Raw genomic sequence first — 22,184 nt, forward strand, 5'->3', positions numbered from 1 at the left:
TACAAACAATTACTTGTTAGAATTATTTACAACCAAACAGATGTGCTTTATATATATATATATATATATATATGCCTATCATTTTTTTTTTATGTGCCAAGACTTTTTCAACGTAAATTGATTTTAGTGTTGTTTTTAATGTGAATGTAATTGTAAATTAGTATGTTTTTTTTTTTTTTTTAGATTTTAGAAGGATCACGTACTTGCGTCATGACGTAAAGATTCAAGTTTTGTGAACCAATTCTTTAAAACTTCAAAAGAACCGATTCGCGCAAATAAGTCGCACTTCCCATCACTAATAGGGGGGGTTGTTGTTGTTTTTAAAAAACAATTTGAATTCACTTGAGCAAATGTGACACTTAATATGTTTTTTTTAAAGAAAAATAATTCGTTTTGATATACATTTCAGACCTTTAGAACACAAACATACGGATTTTTTAATACAATAAAACCAGCCCGCTGAACATTCACCCTCCCCGTTTTGAATAGACGAAGACAAAGGCTACCGGAAACCGGACTCCATAGTTTTCGTCAAATGGCTGGTTTGTGTTCACGCGAAATCGTTTGTTTTCTCCAAACGTTTACGTTCAGTTTTTAAAAGTCTTTTCCGCGAGCTTGTTCATGGATATGTATTTATGTTTACTAAACATGCGTCGCGATCTGGAAATAGTCGTTACGAAGACCTGGCGGTGCAAATACAGCGACGTAAGCTGGTTATTCCAAGCGAATGAATCCCAGACAGAGTTCTAAATGCAACAAAGCAGGTTCGATTTTTATTTTCGTTGTGTGTCTACTTCCATTTCTAACAGCGTTTTATTTACATGCGGCCCCCGCCGGCAGAAGACCAGACCAGACCAGACTAATAACTTCGCTAAGCTAACGAGTCGCTCTTAGAAATGGACATCCACGTCTCGAGCCTCTTCCCGGAGATCTTAGCGATGATTTTCAACTATCTGGACGTTAAAGGCAAAGGCAGAGTCGCGCAAGTATGCACGGCGTGGAGAGACGCCTCGTACCATAAATCCGTCTGGAGAGGAGTAGAAGCCAAACTCCACCTGAGAAGAGCAAACCCGTCGCTGTTCCCCAGCCTCCAAACCAGAGGCATCAAGAAAGTCCAGATCCTCAGCCTGAGGCGCAGCCTTAGCTACGTTATCCAGGGCATGCCCAACATCGAGAGCCTTAACCTGAGCGGATGCTACAACCTGACGGATAACGGCCTCGGACATGCATTCGTGCAGGACATCCCGTCACTGAGGGTACTCAACCTGAGCCTGTGCAAACAGATCACCGATTCCAGTTTGGGCAGGATCGCGCAGTATCTAAAGAACCTGGAGCTGTTGGATCTCGGCGGGTGTAGTAATATCACCAACACGGGGTTGTTGCTTATCGCTTGGGGCCTTCATAATCTCAAAAGCCTGAATTTGAGAAGCTGCAGACACGTTTCGGATGTAGGCATCGGACACCTGGCCGGCATGACGCGCAGCGCCGCGGAGGGCTGCTTGAGTTTGGAGCACCTCACGTTGCAGGACTGTCAGAAGCTCACTGATTTGTCGCTCAAGCACATTTCTAAGGGCCTAAACAAGCTGAAAGTCCTAAACCTGAGCTTCTGCGGTGGCATATCCGACGCTGGCATGATCCACCTGTCGCATAAGACCCACCTCTGGACTCTTAACTTGCGCTCGTGCGATAACATAAGCGATACAGGAATTATGCATCTCTCCATGGGCGCTCTGAGGCTGTACGGGCTGGATGTGTCGTTTTGCGACAAAGTGGGCGACCAGAGCCTGGCTTACATCGCGCAGGGCTTGTACCAGCTCAAGTCCCTGTCGCTTTGCTCGTGCCACATCAGCGACGACGGGATCAACCGGATGGTCCGGCAGATGCACGAGCTCAAGACGCTGAACATCGGCCAGTGCGTGCGGATCACGGACAAGGGCCTCGAGCTCATAGCGGATCACCTGACGCAGCTGACCGGCATAGACCTGTACGGCTGTACCAAAATAACGAAAAGAGGACTGGAGAGAATCACGCAGCTGCCCTGCCTTAAGGTGTTGAACTTGGGACTTTGGCAAATGACCGAGGTCAAGGGTTTAGGAGACGCGTCTGAGATCCTGCCCTGCTACACCTCCTAACTACCTCAGCGTCGCCAGCGATGTCTTGGTTTTCTAGAAACGTGTGTTATTTTATGAAGACGTCGTGTACTTTGTTACTAAGCCTGTTCGGGAAAGAGGCTTGATGTAGTTCAAATTGAATCCGCAATAAAACACTGAACAGCCTTCCTAATGGTCCCTATAGTCTGAGTTCTGACAGTTCTCTTGAATGCCTTTGTTTTCTGTACTTTGTTTTAGAGCTTCATATTGAGGTAAAAGGCCTTTTATTCTCATTTCCACTGACAAATGCGTTTTGTCACTGCCTTTCAGTATTTATCCTGAAATACCAGCATTATATTGTAAATTGAAGAGAAAAAATGTTTACCATGTGCGTGGACACGGACGGAAACCTTGCTTGTTGGTTTTATGTGATTCCTCCCTGGTAAAATGGAACATATGCAATTTAAACTTTGTTTAAAAAAACAAAAACAAAGGCCAGTTTGCTTGTTAAAGACCTGCAGGATGTCTGTTTATTTTCCTATGATAAATGATTAAAGCTAAAATTGTTTTTAACTGAATTGTTTTATTGCTGGTATTTTTTTAAATACTCTGTATTCTCCAGTTCAATACAACATTCATTACATTCGGATTGAATTACATTTCTTTCCATAATTTCACTATTTTTTATTTTACCAACCACACATAGATTAATAAACATCTACAAAACAAGCCTAAATAACAAAACAGTGCATCTGTATAAGATAACGTGATAATGGTTAAATGTGTATTTCTGTACATTTTGTTCCAAGTAAAAAAATCAAATCAAATGCTTATATAAATGATATTTACCTACATAATCACATGCTTTACATACCAAGCATATAACTTTTTTTTTTTTCATCTGTGATGACAAATAGCTGGAAAAGTCACAGAAATGTATGTCAAAAGATTTGAGAACCTTAAAATACAGTATATATAATAATAACAAAACACCATTATTGGCATAATTACTTTAGGAAAATTACATTTAAATCCTGGTGAAATGCTGAGAAGTACATGTGAGTCTCTTACCAAATGTAAGCATTTATTTCTTTTCATTATTAAATGGAGGTCTCTGCTTTAAAGGGTTAGTTCACCCAAAAATGAAATAAAGTCGAAATTGTTGAATAAAGTCGTTATTTTTTTTCTTTTGTACACAAAATATTCTCGTAGCTTCGTAAAAGTACGGTTGAACCCCTGATGTCACATGGATTATTTTACAGATCTCTTTGTATATGTTTCTGGACTTGGGAATATTTCAGTTGTATTGCTGTCTGTGGGAGGGTCAGAGAGCTCTCAGATTTTATCAAAAATATCTTAATTTGTGTTCCGAAGATGAACGAAGGTCTTACGGGTTTGTAACGACATGAGGGTGAGTAATTAGTGACAGAATTTCCATTTTTGGGTGAACTATCCCTTTAAGAAAAATGCTGTAAAATCAGTAGTATTGTAAAATGTTAGTACAATTTAAAGTAACACTTTTTATTGCAATATTTTTTTTAAATGTAATTTATTCCTGTGATCAAAGCTGCATTTTCAGAATCATTACTCCAGTCTTCAGTGTCACATGATCCTTCAGAAATCATTCTAATATGCTGATTTGCTGCTCAAGGAAGTTTGTTATTATTACCAGTGTTGAAAACAGTTTTGCTGCTTCGTAATTTTGTGGAAATCATCAAATTTTTCAGAATTCTTTTTATGAATAGAAAGTTAAAAAATATTGAAACAGCAGTCTTATTTAACATTATAAATGTCTTTACATTACAAGAGTTTAATTGATTGCATACAAAAATGTTACCCCAAACTTTTGAACAGTAATATATGATTTATACATATAATTTGTAATATAAATTTGAGCAAAAAGCTTGGAAGGACAGCAATGAAAACGACTAACATTTTGTATTTTAATAATGCAAAGAAAACATTAAACTGTCCACCGCTACTTTTTTAGTTGTCCTCCTCATAATATGGCTGCTGAAATATCATTTGAATGTTTCAACAATTTGGACAAGCCTGGTATTTTCAAACCTAGGAACGGATCCAAACCAGCAGACTCTGGATATAGTCAGTGAAACTGTTTATAAGCGCATAGAGCTTTGCCCCACAGTCTTAATGTTTTCTGGTGGCATGAATATTCCTGTATTTGCATGTCAGCAGCTGTTTGAAGGTGTTCTTAAAGGTGACATTGCACAGGGCATAGCAGGCTGGGTTCACCGTACTGTTTATGTAGCAGAGCCAGTAGCCAAAGATCCACATCTTGTTTGGAATACAGGAAGAGCAAAACGTGTTGATGAGTACCATGACATTGTAGGGGGTCCATGTGGCTGCAAACGCCACCAGAATGGCCATAATGGTCCTTGTGACTTTCTTCTCCCGCAAGGATAAACTCTTCCTCTTCTGATAACATGGCCTGAGAATCTTCTTTGACACCAGACTCAGGCTTTCCTTCCCGTTGGTCATGTTCTGACCTCCGTTGTTGGGTTTATAGGTGTTTTGCAGGTCCCTTTGGGATGTTGTTCTGAAGCAAGTAAATCTGACCCAACTTCCTGTGGCCAGCGGAGCTGATTGGGTCTGACGGCTTCTGATGTCACTGTTATTGCTTATGGATACGGCCTCCTCATCCCTCTGATTGGAAGACGCGAGCACACTTCCAGATATAGAGTCATTCTCACTCTCCTGCTCTTCTGCTGCTGGTGGGTACAATACATTTTCAGTGAGATCTTTGATGATGATGAGATTTAACTATATTTGATTCAGCATGGGAAAAGAACACAATACTTGTAATTGACTGCTGCCAAGCTCCCAAAAAGACCATAAAAGTATCATAAATGTAGTTCATATGTCTTAGCAGCTTAAAATTCAATCTTTTACTCAAACAAAGCTATCGTATGGCTTCAGAATACTTATATAGAGCACTTATATAGAACCGGGGTCTGAAAACCCTAAGGTGGCTGTGGAGAATTTGAGTGAACAAAAAGAAAAAAATTATTTTCTTTAATGTTAACATTTAGATATAATTAAATATTTTAACACACTAACTGAATTACTCATTTGATATTAGTGTCAGATATCGCATGATTAGTGATTGCCCAATTAACCTGATTTTTGAACAATACGTACACACACCACAAACACACACGTTGGTATTGGTGGTTTACGGGGACTCGACTCTCCATAGGCGTAATGGTTTTTATACTGTACAAACTGTATTTTCTATCGCCCTACACCTAAACCTACCCCTCGCAGAAAACTTTGTGCATTTTTAGATTGTCAAAAAAACACCATTTAGTATGTTTTTTAAGCCTTTTGAATTACGGGGACACAGGTTGTGTCCTCATAAACCACCTTCATATTGTAATACCTGCGTCATACCCATGTCATTTTACAAATTTGTGTCCTCATAAACCACCCAAACCAGTGCACACACACACACACACACACACACACACACACACACGTGTATATTTTTTATATATTTACTCTATATATTAATATATTATAACAATTATGTAAACTATTTTAACTTTATAATATCATGTTTAATATGCTTTTTATTTTTTATATTTTTTTATTTTTTTATTTTGCATTTTAAATGCGTCTTTATACATGAAAGCAATATACCTGCCTTTATATTTTAGAAAGGGGATCATCATATTTGGGTGTCTGTTTCAAAAAGTGTTAATTTAGTATTAATTATATACTATTATAGTATAAATTAATATTTAGAATTAGCTTTCATCTTTTAGTTTAATTAGTTTACATGGCTTTAATATTTATATATATATATATATATATATATATATATATATTAGTTTTGTTTTTTTTTTAAATATATATATATATATATATATATATTAGTTTTGTTCTTTTTTTAAAAATATTTCTGTTTAGCTTTCATTTCTTTTTATTTCAGTTTTAATTTGAGTAATTTCAGTACTTCGGCTTATTTTATTTTTTATTTTTTTACTTTTTCATCTAATATTTATATTTTATTTTAATAACAAAATTTTTTTTATTAAATGTATTAATTTTTAAATTAATTTTAGTTAATAACTACAATAAATCAAAAATTATCTTTTTTTGGAGCTCGACAGCCATTGGTCTCTGTAGGTACACTGTATAGAAAAGAGCAGTGTGAACATTCTTCAAAATATCTTCCAATGTATTCAATCATTGCAAAAAGTAATATGGGTTTGGAACGATGAGAATATTTGAACTTTTGAGGGTACTGTTCCTTTAACACAGTGGTTCTCTAACCTGTCCTAGAGTACCCCCAGCCCTGCACATTTTGGCTGCATCCGAAAACTTAGACAGCTGACTTGCTGCCTCGCTGCACTATGAGGCAATGACTTTGCAGGCAGCGTTTTTGCACGAAGGCACCTCATGAAACTGATTTTGGACAGGCTTCTGGGGCAGCGTAACGGTTTAATGATCTACAGCAAAATGTGATAACTAAACGAATATTTAATTACTATAATATTGATTTCTCGCTAGAAATAACAAGTGCAAAAAGTTAATCAGAAATATACATTTACATGCAAACTGACCACCAAACGCAACTTTCAGACGCCATCTTTATTTTTTAGCTCAACCATCATGGAATGGAACGCACAGGATTGTGGGATATCAAAGGCAGCGAAGGATACATCTATGCTGCCTTCAAAATTTGATCAGAAGAAGGTACCTCGGACAGGAAGTAAAGCAGAATTTGGATTCGGACGTGCCTTGATGCCTTCCTGCCTTGGAATGCTGCCTCCGAAGGCAGCATTTTACAGTTTTTGGATGCAGTATGTCTCCCTCATCGATCACACCTGATTCAGCTCATCAGCTCATTAGTGGAGACTGCAAGACCTGAAGTGGGTGTATCAGATATAGGGAGACATACAAAATGTCCAGTGCTGGGGGTACTTCATGGAGAGGTTTGAGAACCACTGCTTTAACACATTTACCTGTAGTGGCATCTGAAGCACTCTGCTTGCGTAGAACCATTTCCTCTCCTCCTTGGATTGACTTCCTCTCTGTATTGCTCCCAGTTGTTGGTCCAGCCTGGCCTCCATCATTACTGACTCTAGATACTGTCTGATTGTCTCTGCTTCGGACGCGGCTGCGGCTGGCTTTGGAGATCTGCCAGTACAGTACGGTCATGGTGACAACCGGCAAGTAGAAGGCAGCGATGGCTGTGCCGAAGGTGACCACGGCATTGGAGAAAAACTGGATGTAGCACTCGCCCTCGGGAACTGTCCGGCTGCCTGTGATGAACTGCCAGAACAGGATGGCCGGAGCCCAAAGAATGAACGACAGGATCCAAGCGGCGGCGATCATCATGCCTGCCATCTTGTGGGTCCTTTTGACCGGGTAGCTGAGAGGTTTGGTGACGCAGAAATATCGGTCAAAGCTGATGATGAGGAGGTTCATAACAGAGGCGTTGCTCACCACATAGTCCAGAGCCAACCAGAGGTCACACACCAAAGCTCCTAAAGGCCAGTGGCCAGTCACAATATACACAGTGTACAGGTTCATTGAGAAAACACCAATGAACAAGTCAGCACATGCTAGACTGAACAGGAAGTAGTTGTTGACCGTCTGGAGGTTCCTATTGACCTTGATGGAGAGCATGACCAGCACATTGCCGATAATTGTGATCAGGCTTAAAGTGCTCAGGCCGAGAATGATGAGAACAAGCTCGACAAGAGAGAACGGACTGTCTGGGGAAAAGTCGGTCTTATTAGCATGGCTGGAGTTTGGAGAAAGAGTGAAGTTGGAAGTTCCCATCTTTCCTCATCACAGGACATTCACATCAGTGCCTAAAGGTTAAAAAGAATATCATTACTTACAATTACATGCATTTATACTTGGTTCAGTAAGTAATAATAGCCCAAAGCACCCTAGCAACTGCATAGCATTGGGATAAAAGCCATTTAGAGCACCCTAGCAACAGGATAACCCCATTTAATAAACCCTATGCATTAGCAACAGGATAAAACCATGCAGACCATAGCAACAGAATATCAAACCAAGTTGCGTCTGGAAACAAATTGTTAGATCTTTTCTCATAATATTTTTCAGAGCCAATTTGCGTCCAGGCCAAGGTTTTTATAGTTTAGAATTTTTATTTGTTTTCTGTTTATTTTTAATTTGTCTTTTCAATATTCAATATATTTTATATCAAAAACGAAAAATTTAGTTTAAACATTTTTCATGAATTATTTATATTTTATTTCAGCTTTATTTTATTTAATGAAAAGTTTTTTTAATTTAATTAATTACATTTTTGTTTATTTTAGTTAACAATAACAACACTAAATCAAAAAAGTTTTGACTTTGTCTTTTCAATTTTCAATTTGTATCAAAAACTAAAACTAAAGATTTATTTTGAAGTCATAAAATGCATTTTAATTTGGTTCCAGTTTTTCCAATTACATTATATTTGTTTTTATTTTGGTCAGTTACATTTTTTTTATTTAATTTTTATTAGTTTCTTTAACAATACTTTAAATACCTTTTGGGGCCACTGTATTTCTTGCCTCTTTTACTACATTAAAAATACAATAAATTGTTCAGTGAACATAAATTACTTCTTTAAAATGCACAAAAACACTGTGCAAAAGGCCACTCCTGTTTTTATTGTTCAGAATATTACAGCTAGTACCGTGTGGAGAGTGAACTAGCATGCAGTCTGTTTGCCAAACATCGTCCTCAAACAAGAGAGTGCATCTGTATTGTTTTGTTGGGCTCTGTGCTGCCAGATTTCCATTAAGGCACAGGAGAAGAGCATCACAATGATGGGAGTGATAATACTGCAGGGAAAACATGACTAAAAGTGATATTATCACAGAGTTTAATGTAGCTGGATGGAGGAAAAGTCTCGGATAGCATATGTCTTATTTACTGTAGCCAGGCTGACCTCTGAGGAGCAATAAGCACATTACCTTTAGCAGGACAGCATGTCCTGTACTTCATGCTTCAGCTTGGATCACCACCAAAAACTGAATTTTCAACAACTACTGTAGACTTAACCGTTTTTGATAAAAATGGTGCTAGCATGTAAAAAAAAAAAACCCGCTAAAACCAGCCTACGCTGGTTGACTGGTCTTAGCTAGTTTAAGCTGGAAGTTTTAGCTGGTCTACCAGCCTGGATGAGCTGGGCAAGCTGGTCTCCCAGCATGGCAAAGCTGGTTTTAGCTGGTTGGTTAGCTGGTCTCTCAGTCTGACCAGCCAAGAAATCCCCTCTAAAACCAGCCTGCAAACCAATGGCCATAGCTGGAAGACCAGCTAAAACCAGCCAAACAGCTTAGACTATGATTGATGGTGTGTTGTTATGTGATTGCTCAAGTGTTATAGAGGGTTTCTAGAGTGTTGCTAGGGTGTTCTGGGTGGTTTTTATCATGTTGCTATGTGGTCTGGGTGACTTTAGCATGTTACTGTGCTGCTGAGTGTTCTAAATAGTTGCTAAGGATTTACTTGGTGTTACTATGTGGTTGCTGGGGTGTTGGGGTGCTAAGTCTTTTAGAGGGTTGTTAGGGTGTTCTAGGTGTTTTTAGCATATTACTATGTGGTTGCTAAGATCTTCTGTTTTTTAGCATGTTACTACAATATATGATTGATGGTGTGTTGATATGTGGATGTTTAAGTGTTTTCGAGGGTTTCTAGGATGGTTTTTAGTATGTTACTATGTGGTTCCTGGGGTGTTGCTATGTGGTTGCTAAGGTCTTCTGTTTTTTTTAGCATGCTACTATATGATTGATGGTGTGTTGATTGGTGGTTGCTAAAGTGTTCTGGTTAGTTTTGACTTTTTAGCATGTTACTATGTGGTTGCTAGGTGTTTGAATAGTTGCTAGGGCATTGTTAATTGACTGCTAGTGCATTTTGGGTCATTTTAGTCTGTTGCTGTGGAGTTGCTGGGTTGTTCAGAATGGTTGCTGCTAGAGTGTTTTGGGTGACTAGTCTGTTATTATGCAGTTTCTTGGATATTCAGGATGGTTGCTAGATAGTTGCTAGGGTGTTCTAATAGTTTGTTATTGTGTTGCTATGTGGTTGCTTATGCCAGCATGCCTTATTTATTACTGCTAATTAAGCACCTTAATGTCATCTTGGGCGGAGCTATATGTTATTTAATATAATGTAAACAGATGGGATATGTTGTTTATTTAGGTAAGCTCCTGAGCAAATATCAACTCTGTTAATGAGAGTTTGGGTTGATTTAGAGTGACTGAAGTTTTGTTTTGACCACTTTGCTCAAAAGTGAATGGCCTTTGAATGGTTATCCTCTTTGTTAGGTGCAGATATAGTGGGGTCTGGTCATCATCACCATCAGTATAAAGAATAAAGCTGAGTATGTGTGCTGGTGTGTGTTTTATATTCTCTTTGAAGTATAAATGACATTATGAGCTAATCTAATATGAATAATGTGAATATGGTACAACATATTACCGAAGCTCTTGGTATTTGTCTGCTGTTTTAAGTGAGACTAATGAGCTGTCACATTCGCTCACTTCTCATAGACCAGTTCTTATTGACAAAAACAACGAGGACAGAGCAAAATATCAAGATGGAAGGTATTAAATTGTGAAAACATAAATATTTATTCTTTATCTTAAGATTGTGCTGATTTCAGTCACCCGTCTTAACCTTTCTAGCTTGTGCCACAAGTTCTCGTTAGAATGCCAGGGGCAATACAGCACAGCCATGTGGGAAATATCTCAGCGCTGTGACAAAGAACAGCAATCTTAGCACTGGTGATAAAATTTGTACCTTGGATTAGTTAGTGTGTGCATGTTTATGTGAGATTTGCTTTTGAAATTCTTTACATATTTGTTTTATAGTGTAGGGCAACACGGGGCTAGTTGTCACACGTGTTACTCCGGTGAATAAATTTTAGATTGGGTTAGTTTTTGAAAGTCCGTTTGTGCATAGACACATTCCTTAATGTCTTGGCTACAATAAGTATTGTAAAGACAATATATATATATATATATATATATATATATATATATATATAAATATTTTTGTCATTCTTATAACAACATGCCTCAACAGCAAATCCATACAGGGGTAAGTTATCACGATGGAACCTGTTATAGGCTTTTCAGCTAAATTTAAACAGCTAAACAAATGTGAAATGCAAAACTGTTAATGAGACAGCAACATTTTCACTGTTATTCTTCAGAAAAAATTACAGTTATACACTATTATAGACTTTTCCTTAATTTTAAACAATAAAGCATTTATGAAATGCAAAAAATGTAAAGGGTAACACAAAAATATTAATCTAACATACATTGTAATTCATAAATGTGACCTCATGTTGCACTCTTTCAACATAGCTCAACTTATGTAAATTATATATAAAAAAAACAACAACAACAAACACAAATATCGAATACCTTGTTTCTGCAGTGAGATGTCCTTCATCATTCAATCATAAATCCTGTTGGTGCGGATGATTGTCAGTAGCTTCTGTCTTGTGTGAGGATCCGGTTGAGCTGTCTGTCTGTCTGTCTGTCTGTCTGTTGTTCTCTCTGCCAGTGACTGTCTGTAAATGAGCTCTGTGAGTGTGTAAACATGAGGGCCCAGAGGGTGGGCTCTAAACACACCTAGATGAGCAATCATAATGATGAACCATAAGCAATGTGGTAGAGCAAAGGAACAAATAAAATGAGGTCTTTAGGACCAGGGACAGCGAGTCACAAAAACTGCTATTCTGGCAAATATTGTTTCCAAAGTGTTTTTTGTTGTGTTGTGGGCCACATGAGAGTTTTAACGTATGTTTATCAGTTTGACCCTTTCAACAAGGCTCTAATATTTACAGCTCTGTGGCCTATCTATCTATCTATCTATCTATCTATCTATCTATCTATCTATCTATCTATCTGTCTGTCTGTCTGTCTGTCTGTCTGTCTGTCAACCATCCATCCATCCATCCATCCATCTATCTATCCATCCCTCTGTCTGTCTGTCTGTCTGTCTGTCTGTCTATCTGTCTATCTATATCTCTGTCCGTCTGTCCGTGCATCCATCCATCCATCCATCCATCCATCCCTCTCTCTCTCTGTCTGTCTGTCTATCGTCTATCCATTTGTCCATCTATCCATCTATCTTCCTGTCTGTCTGCCTGTTTATTTATATATCAAACAACAGTAATAGGCTGGAGAGCAAACTAAATCCCTTCTTCCACAGAACTGCTCTTTCTCTTTTGGTATTTTTTACAGAATCATTTGGGTTCAGGCTGCTGTGAGCAGTTCCAGCTGCCCAGTGGAAACATTCGCTGTCAGAACGTGCTGTCAAACATCTCATCACAAGTACCAAGCTATCTATCTATCTATCTATCTATCTATCTATCTATCTATCTATCTATCTATCTATCTATCTATCTATCTGTCTATCTGTCTGTCTGTCTGTCTGTCAACCATCCATCCATCCATCCATCTATCTATCCATCCCTCTGTCTGTCTGTCTGTCTGTCTGTCTATCTGTCTATCTATATCTCTGTCCGTCTGTCCGTGCATCCATCCATCCATCCATCCATCCATCCCTCTCTCTCTCTGTCTGTCTGTCTATCGTCTATCCATTTGTCCATCTATCCATCTATCTTCCTGTCTGTCTGCCTGTTTATTTATATATCAAACAACAGTAATAGGCTGGAGAGCAAACTAAATCCCTTCTTCCACAGAACTGCTCTTTCTCTTTTGGTATTTTTTACAGAATCATTTGGGTTCAGGCTGCTGTGAGCAGTTCCAGCTGCCCAGTGGAAACATTCGCTGTCAGAACGTGCTGTCAAACATCTCATCACAAGTACCAAGAGACAAAACCCAGTCTCAGGTCCTGTTAGTACTGTAAATTCCCCAGTGCCACCAGACCATAGGAAGACAACTACTGTCCTACTGACGTTGTTGCTCAAATACTGCATGCTGGTTATACCATGCTGACAAATGCTGCACTATTGTTTCTTCTTAAATAAATAAAAATATTTGAAAAGAAAAGTGCTTAAAAATATAATAATTATAATAATTATAATAATAACCCACCTAATAAAGTTGTAAAATTTATCAGAGCTTTTTTCTCTATTATCTATGCACTGTTCACTACCTTGACAGCATGTTCATCATAGAAGAATTAGTGGCCTGAATAATAATAAATTATTCATTTGTTTCTGTTTTTTTTTTCCTGCTTGAACAGTTGCAGTGATCAGCCGCTTGGTGGTACTGCTGAGCAGGGCAACACTCACTGTATGCTGTGTAAAATAAATCTCAATTATTGTAAATCTCTAAACAAAGTTAGCTTTTTGAAACATGAGAACAAAGGTAAATCAGCAAAATCCCAACAAAACGACCATTAAGCTTGCATTTAGTGTGTAAATGCATCATTCATTTAAATAAAATAGACTGCAAAGATAAGCAAACCCTACCGCACCTTCAATGTAATCACGCTTATCCCCTCAGGTCCTGTTTCAGCAGTGTCTCTACATTCAAGCAGCCCAGCAAGCAATCAGTCCCTAAACTTAACGAGTCTCATCACGCTGCAGAAACAACAATTATCCCTATTGTCTCATCACACCACTTTATCATCTATCATAAAGACGCATGCTTGATTACTGCACCATACCATTTCTAGTGCACAATGTGTTATGTCTCTTTATTAATTCAAATATACCTAGTTTTTTTTAATTAAAAAACATGAAAATCCAAGCTGGTTTTGTTTTTAACAATAAAATATTGAGACTATGATTTGAGGAAAAACTAGTATACACACCATTCAGTGCAAATTATGTGTTATTATGATTATGACACTTTATTCTTTAATTTAATTAATATATGATTTAAATGGATTGTATTAATAATATATTCATATACTTTGATTATATAATTAATACATTTATATAAAACTCATCTTACCCATCTCAGCCATTTATGTTATGTTTTTAGATGAATATGTTAAATCTCAGTACAAAAAGGTAAATAATGCCTTTAACCAGGGGCCATCTTACAACTTTTTTTAATGGCTGCACAATTTCAAGAGTGAGTTTTGTCTAAAACTAGTCACAAAAACAACTAGGTGTTGGCCTACTTGAAGGACATTACGGGACCCTTGCTGGACCCCCTGCAGTTTGCTTACTGAGCAAACAGGTCTGTGGATGATGCAGTCAACGTGGGACTGAGCTACATCCTCCAACATCTGGACAAACCAGGGACTTATGCAAGGATCCTGTTTGTGGACTTCAGCTCCACTTTTAACACCATCATCCCGGATACCCTCTTGATTAAACTGACACAGCTCTCTGTACCCATCACTTCCATCTGTCAGTGGATCATCAGCTTTCTGACAGACAGGCAGCAGCTAGAGAGGCTGGGAAAAACTCACATTCAACACCCACACCATCAGCACTGGAGCTCCTCAGGGGTGTGTGCTCTCCCCACTGCTCTTCTCACTCTACACAAATGACACTTCTAAAGGCCCCTCTGTCAAGCTCCTGAAGTTTGCAGATGACACCACAGTCATCGGGTCTCATCCAGGACGGAGACGAGTCTGCTAGCAGCTGGCTGTCTAGTGCAGTCACAACAACCTGGAGCTGAACATGCTCAAAACTGTGGAACTCTACACAAATGACACTTCTAAAGGCCCCTCTGTCAAGCTCCTGAAGTTTGCAGATGACACCACAGTCATCGGGTCTCATCCAGGACGGAGACGAGTCTGCTAGCAGCTGGCTGTCTAGTGCAGTCACAACAACCTGGAGCTGAACATGCTCAAAACTGTGGAGATGATAGTGGACTTCAGGAGAAAGCCCCTGCACTCCTCCTCTCACCATCATGAACAGCACTGGAGTCATTCAGATTTTTGGGCACCACCATCTCACAGGACCTGAAGTGGGACACTCACATTGACTCCATCATAAAAAAGACCCAGCAGAGGTTGTATTTCCTTCATCAACTGAAAAAGTTCAACCTTCCACAGGTGCAGATGACACAGTTTTACTCAGCTGTTATTGAGTCGGTTCTGCGCATTTTTATAACTGTCTGGTTTGGGTCAGCCAGCAAATCAGATAAGAAGACTGCAACAGACTGTTAGGACAGCTGAAAGAATAATTTGTGTGCACCTGCCCAACCTTCAGGAGTGAAGAAACGGGCAGGCAATAGCATCACAGACCCCTCTCACCCCGGCCACAACCTGTTTGCACTTCTCCCCTCAGGCAGACATACAGATCTCTGTGCACTAGAACATCTAGGCATACAAATATTTTCCCCCCATGCCATCCCTAGCTTAAACCGAAATGACCACCTGTCTTCTGTAATTCATTTATTAATAACTAATTATTGCCTCTCTCTCAAGTATTATGTAAATACATATACATATTTTTATTTATACAGCTGTATATACAGTAAATAATGGACAAATCTGTACAGAAATCTTCTGTTCCAGATGCATACCCCATTATTATTATTTTCCTTAGTCTTATTTAAATGTTCTTTCTGTTCTCAATGCTATATATGTATAAATATATGTTTGTACAAAGAGCTCCTAAAAACACAACAAATTCCCTGTGTGTTTGCGAATAAAGCTCATTCTGAATGACACTATAAATCAGAGTAATGAATGTTCAGTTGCCATGATTAGTCTAATTTTAAATAGGCTGAATGCTCCCTGCCTTCCATTGTGGTACTTTAGGAAAATACACTAGTCATGGATATGTGGGGAAACTTTGCTCATTGGTTTGCATGCTCATGACATTTGAAATTTACATAGCATGTAAAATAATAAGGCTGGCTATGATAATATTTCTAAAGCTTATTTATGAGCTCATCTTTTGATTTTTTTTTTTTGTATGGTTATGTGCCACCTTTAAGAAAATCTCCTAAATCTGAATCTATTTGAATATGGTTAGACCTGTGGCCCGACCGACCAGATGTGGCCTCATTCATCTCACCAAATGGAGCCATTTCCTACCACCTATACAGACTATACAAAAAAAAATATATAATATAAATATATATATATATATATATATATATATATATATATATATATATATATATATATATATATGTTAGGCATACAAATATTTTCCCCCCATGCCATCCCTAGCTTAAACAGAAATGACCACCTGTCTTCTGTAATTCATTTATTAATAACTAATTATTGCCTCTCTCTCAAGTATTATGTAAATACATATACATATTTTTATTTATACAGCTGTATATACAGTAAATAATGGACAAATCTGTACAGAAATCTTCTGTTCCAGATGCATACCCCATTATTATTATTTTCCTTAGTCTTATTTAAATGTTCTTTCTGTTCTCAATGCTATATATGTATAAATATATGTTTGTACAAAGAGCTCCTAAAAACACAACAAATTCCCTGTGTGTTTGCGAATAAAGCTCATTCTGAATGACACTATAAATCAGAGTAATGAATGTTCAGTTGCCATGATTAGTCTAATTTTAAATAGGCTGAATGCTCCCTGCCTTCCATTGTGGTACTTTAGGAAAATACACTAGTCATGGATATGTGGGGAAACTTTGCTCATTGGTTTGCATGCTCATGACATTTGAAATTTACATAGCATGTAAAATAATAAGGCTGGCTATGATAATATTTCTAAAGCTTATTTATGAGCTCATCTTTTGATTTTTTTTTTTTGTATGGTTATGTGCCACCTTTAAGAAAATCTCCTAAATCTGAATCTATTTGAATATGGTTAGACCTGTGGCCCGACCGACCAGATGTGGCCTCATTCATCTCACCAAATGGAGCCATTTCCTACCACCTATACAGACTATACAAAAAAAAATTAGTGAATTGGTGGGTTTTTGTTAAATGTGAGCCAAAATCATCACAATTAAAAGAACCAAAGACTTAAACTACTTCAGTCTGTGTGCATTGAATTTATTTAATACACGAGTTTCACAATTTGAGTTGAATTACTGAAATAAATGAACTTTTCCACGACATTCTAATTTATTGAGATGCACCTGTATATAGTAGAATTGTTTGAAACACTATTGCGAGGATATTAATTAAACAATTATTTTATTGTTAAATCCAATAGGCATGACAATAAATAAAGTACATAATTTATGCATTTAGCAGACACTTTTATCCAAAACGACAATCAGGCTATACAAGTACCAAGTACATAAAATAATTAACAAATAAATATACAATAAACAAACTATTATTATACTGTATATAAATAATATACTGTCAATAAATGAAAAATTACAAAAAATAAATAAAATATTGGTAACTAAGTATTTCAAAGCTTTTCAGAAATGTAATGAAATAATATAGAATTATTAATATGTAAATAATGAAAAGAAATTTAAAACAAAATGCAAAAAAATAAAACATTATGAAATTAAATATGTATATATTAAATAAAATAAAAATTACAAATTAATAAAATTATGATTAAGTATTTTACATTTCTTTAATTATTATATAATTATAAATATATTTACATAATTTAAATAAAAGTAAATAATTATAAATAGATCAAATAAATATTATGAAGTATTTTGAAATTTCATTAAATAATGGGGGAAATAATTTTTATTTTTCTCCCATTTAAAAAAAAAACAGTGAATACTTAAATCTGACTTCAGAACAAACTGGGCTCAATATGCGCGCACCCTCGCGTGCACTTCCTGCGCGAGCCGTGGAGGGGGGGTTATGTATGAAAAGAAGCAGGAAACTCTGATCTGTTCGCCACTTTAACAGCAGTGGGAGAAGCGGAGCGTGAGACGGGCCGTTAATGACTCCATTTTCACGTTATTTTTAATCTACCATGGCCATCAAGGCACTCGACTGATTACTGACAGCCTCCGGTTTTATTATTTTTTTAACATTAGAAACTTCGGCGCGTGGAAAACTCGAGTTTGAAGAGCCTGCGCGTGTGAAAGAGTTGGGCGTGAGGCGTCGTCGGGGTGGCTCCCTCATTTATACCACTTGTGATTTCACATGAGATTTCTTTCTTCTGCGCATTTTTTAAAAACTTCTTCGACTTCTTATATCGCTTGAAAGCGTTCGAAACTCCAGAAAGATGGGGTGCACCCTGAGCTCGGACGACAAGAGCGCCCAGGAGAGGAGTAAAATGATTGACAAAAACCTGCGGGATGATGGAGAGAAAGCGTCGCGAGAGGTCAAGCTGCTGCTGCTGGGTGAGTTAGCCGCTCCGCTAGTCAGTAGGCCCATTCAAGTTCTCTTAACTGCACATATAAGAGACTTTAGCACTAGATTTAATATTTCAATAAGCTATGAGTGGAAAATGAAGCACTCAAGTGCATATTTAAAGACGCTGGAAACTTTTCTGTTCCTAGTTGTCGCGCTGGTGTCTCGGCTAGCATGTGAAGCTAATCAACGAATCAGAAAACACTATTTTTAATAGTTTAATTTATATTTCTATGCAGTAGAGACGAATTAATTGCGTAAGTGATTTTATTTGGCTGTGTTCTGTCTTTTAGTTTGGCCTTGACCTTTTCAAAGTAACGCGACAATCAGGCTATACATTTTTTACCAGTATATGTGTTCCCTGGGAATTGAACCCACGGCCTTTTGCACTGCTTACGCAATGCTCTACCACTGAGCCACAGGACCACCAATATAAGTAACCAAGTACATAAAATAATTAACAAATAAATATACAATAAACAAACTATTATTATACTGTATATAAATAATATACTGTCAATAAATGAAAAATTACAAAAAATAAATAAAATATTGGTAACTAAGTATTTCAAAGCTTTTCAGAAATGTAATGAAATAATATAGAATTATTAATATGTAAATAATGAAAAGAAATTTAAAACAAAATGCAAAAAAATAAAACATTATGAAATTAAATATGTATATATTAAATAAAATAAAAATTACAAATTAATAAAATTATGATTAAGTATTTTACATTTCTTTAATTATTATATAATTATAAATATATTTACATAATTTAAATAAAAGTAAATAATTATAAATAGATCAAATAAATATTATGAAGTATTTTGAAATTTCATTAAATAATGGGGGAAATAATTTTTATTTTTCTCCCATTTAAAAAAAAAACAGTGAATACTTAAATCTGACTTCAGAACAAACTGGGCTCAATATGCGCGCACCCTCGCGTGCACTTCCTGCGCGAGCCGTGGAGGGGGGGTTATGTATGAAAAGAAGCAGGAAACTCTGATCTGTTCGCCACTTTAACAGCAGTGGGAGAAGCGGAGCGTGAGACGGGCCGTTAATGACTCCATTTTCACGTTATTTTTAATCTACCATGGCCATCAAGGCACTCGACTGATTACTGACAGCCTCCGGTTTTATTATTTTTTTAACATTAGAAACTTCGGCGCGTGGAAAACTCGAGTTTGAAGAGCCTGCGCGTGTGAAAGAGTTGGGCGTGAGGCGTCGTCGGGGTGGCTCCCTCATTTATACCACTTGTGATTTCACATGAGATTTCTTTCTTCTGCGCATTTTTTAAAAACTTCTTCGACTTCTTATATCGCTTGAAAGCGTTCGAAACTCCAGAAAGATGGGGTGCACCCTGAGCTCGGACGACAAGAGCGCCCAGGAGAGGAGTAAAATGATTGACAAAAACCTGCGGGATGATGGAGAGAAAGCGTCGCGAGAGGTCAAGCTGCTGCTGCTGGGTGAGTTAGCCGCTCCGCTAGTCAGTAGGCCCATTCAAGTTCTCTTAACTGCACATATAAGAGACTTTAGCACTAGATTTAATATTTCAATAAGCTATGAGTGGAAAATGAAGCACTCAAGTGCATATTTAAAGACGCTGGAAACTTTTCTGTTCCTAGTTGTCGCGCTGGTGTCTCGGCTAGCATGTGAAGCTAATCAACGAATCAGAAAACACTATTTTTAATAGTTTAATTTATATTTCTATGCAGTAGAGACGAATTAATTGCGTAAGTGATTTTATTTGGCTGTGTTCTGTCTTTTAGTTTGGCCTTGACCTTTTCAAAGTAACGTTACAGGTTTGCATATTCGCCAAGTGGCCAGTTAGACGCAAACGGCTCTCAGCTAATCCAGCCAACAAAAAACTAGTTTAATCCAATTGAATCCGAACTGCCTGATTTACGGAGATGGATCTGATAGATTACCCTAAACCTCATCCAATTATGATAAATGAGCTTGTGCATATGGAGGGTCCTGCTGGGTGCTTGGAGTAAACTGGATGCTAGATGGGCTTAAAAAGTGGTCATGGTGGTTTTTCAGATATCATGAGTCTGGAAAATCTTAAACATTAATGTATGATTAATTTGATTTATTAATTAAATAGATTTTCCAACACACAGTTCTTAAATAATCTAGAGTAACGTTAGATATAAAGAAATATTTAATCGGCAGATAATGTTAATTGATAAATTAAATAATTTGCATTTAGACAATGGTTATATATATATATATATATAAAATATTAAAAGCCCCTTATAGATTTAGCTATTGGCAATAACAAAATTTTCATATGTGAAATCCTACAATTTAATGCAGTTGCAGATTATAAACAATATCTGTAGTTCAGTTTTTTTTCTATTACGTTAAAGCAGTCAACTTGTAAATTCATTGTGATTTACATAGAGGCCACTCGTTTCTCAGTTTCCGATTCCTGTTTTGCATATGTTTCTTCTGTACTTTTCCAGTATTTGTGTGCAAGCATTTTTCAGGACTTTGACTAATGAAGTCAAACTATTTATTCGCTTGCGATTGTTTTTTTTTTGTCAAACAAAAAGCATTTGTTTGCTTTTCTTGATTATCGATGGTGTGTGCAGCTTAAACATAATATTTGTTTTACAGAGAGTGTCACAAACTCCCTAAAGAGAAGCACTTGGTGACGTTTACATGCAGTTTCATTCATTTCGAAGAGCTGGAAAGTTTGGTGTGTCCATTTCCCTTGCAAACAATAATGGTCAAAGTTTCGCTTACATCTGGCAGTTTAATTATCCGTTTATTGTGCAGACCATTTTCCCATTGGTCCCGTCTTTTCTTGCTGTGTAAATTGTTAGAGGACATAAAACCTGCCCTTACGCCATCAAACTTTAGGGAATTGGTGTGTAATTATCTAGCTAACTGGATTCCCCCTATGTGCTGATTCATTATACGCCCTCTGTGTGCTGCCGCCTTGGGTTTGTTTGCTTTTTGGCATTGCGGATCAACAGCATATGTCCCTATGCCTGCTGTAAAACAGGCTGGAGTTCCTGTTTAGACTATAGAGGGGACAAATGGTGACTGCCAGGGTTGTTACTAAGAATAAATCCACTGTTGTGAAGCGAAAGTACCTTCATGGGTGGTTATTCAAAGAATTTTGTGTCGCAAAAGCCAATGTGTCACAAATGCTTATCAAAATGTAATAATTCAGTGAAGATGAGCAGTCTTCACGGTATAGAGCGTGTTGATCGTGAGTCTCATGCAGTTGTTATTGGTTGCCCAGGAACCACAGAGCCAGTCCAATACCATAAACGCAGCCGCAGGACACCTAACAAAAGGTGAAACCAGTGCTTTGGGAGTTAAGTTCAGTGTGTAGCATCAGAAACTTGGATTGATACATCTTAGAATAAAGCAAGCAAGCATCAATATAATTGACAATGCTTATGATTAAGGATTTGAACCAACCCTTAAACTTCCAAAGGTTAATATTGAAGTAGGGACCAGAATGCCATACAGACTTTGGCTACTTTTGGCTTGGTGGCTTTAAAGGGGTCATATGATGCGATTTCAAGTTTTCCTTTCTCTTTGGAGTGTTACAAGCTGTTTGTGAATAGATAAGATCCCTAAAGTTGCAAAGACTAAAGTCTCAAAGCCAAAGAGATATTCTTTATAAAAGTTAAGACTGGTCCACGCCCTCTTAAAACGCCTCGTTTAAACATGCCCCCACATGTCTACATCACTGTGTGGGAAGATTTACATAACGCTGCCCAAATGTTCACTCAAAAAAAGAAGGCGTAACTTTATTGTTGCTGCCGCCGCCATGTAGTGAAGACGCTGTGTGTTTCGTTGCGAAAGCGAAACTACTTTTTTTTTTTTTTTTTTTTTTTTTTTTTGGCTCTCCCAAAGGGG

General features: G+C 37.4%; 3 protein-coding genes across 3 annotated transcripts in view; 2 read left to right on the top strand and 1 right to left on the bottom strand.

Moving 5' to 3' along the window:
- Positions 1–496: 496 nt before the first annotated feature.
- On the top strand, positions 497–2,663 carry LOC107574141 (F-box/LRR-repeat protein 14-like). Its single transcript, XM_016260609.1, has 2 exons — positions 497–705; positions 810–2,663. Exon 2 carries the CDS (start codon positions 897–899, stop codon positions 2,130–2,132), a length of 1,236 nt encoding a protein of 411 aa, XP_016116095.1. The 5' UTR covers positions 497–705; positions 810–896; the 3' UTR covers positions 2,133–2,663.
- Positions 2,664–4,238: 1,575 nt separating this feature from the next.
- Positions 4,239–7,901, bottom strand: LOC107575955 (muscarinic acetylcholine receptor M2-like). Its single transcript, XM_016262258.1, has 3 exons — positions 7,059–7,901; positions 6,436–6,451; positions 4,239–4,819 (listed from the first exon to the last, which is right to left on the bottom strand). Exons 1-3 carry the CDS (start codon positions 7,899–7,901, stop codon positions 4,239–4,241), a joined length of 1,440 nt encoding a protein of 479 aa, XP_016117744.1.
- An 11,402-nt stretch (positions 7,902–19,303) lies between these two features.
- Positions 19,304–22,184, top strand: part of LOC107574150 (guanine nucleotide-binding protein G(i) subunit alpha-1-like) — a 12,356-nt gene continuing 9,475 nt past the window's right edge. Inside the window, exon 1 of the mRNA XM_016260620.1 lies at positions 19,304–19,768. Coding sequence (XP_016116106.1) covers positions 19,651–19,768 — 118 coding nt within the window. The 5' untranslated portion in view covers positions 19,304–19,650. The remainder of the gene's footprint in view (positions 19,769–22,184) is intronic.

Source organism: Sinocyclocheilus grahami, unplaced genomic scaffold, assembly GCF_001515645.1.
Source record: "Sinocyclocheilus grahami isolate Dianchi unplaced genomic scaffold, SAMN03320097.WGS_v1.1 scaffold31.1, whole genome shotgun sequence".
Lineage (NCBI taxonomy): Eukaryota > Metazoa > Chordata > Actinopteri > Cypriniformes > Cyprinidae > Sinocyclocheilus > Sinocyclocheilus grahami.

Bases quoted from the DNA above. Each gene is read 5' to 3' on its own strand.
- LOC107575955 (XM_016262258.1), bottom strand. From the start codon at position 7,901: ATGGGAACTTCCAACTTCACTCTTTCTCCAAACTCCAGCCATGCTAAT.
- LOC107574141 (XM_016260609.1), top strand. From the start codon at position 897: ATGGACATCCACGTCTCGAGCCTCTTCCCGGAGATCTTAGCGATGATT.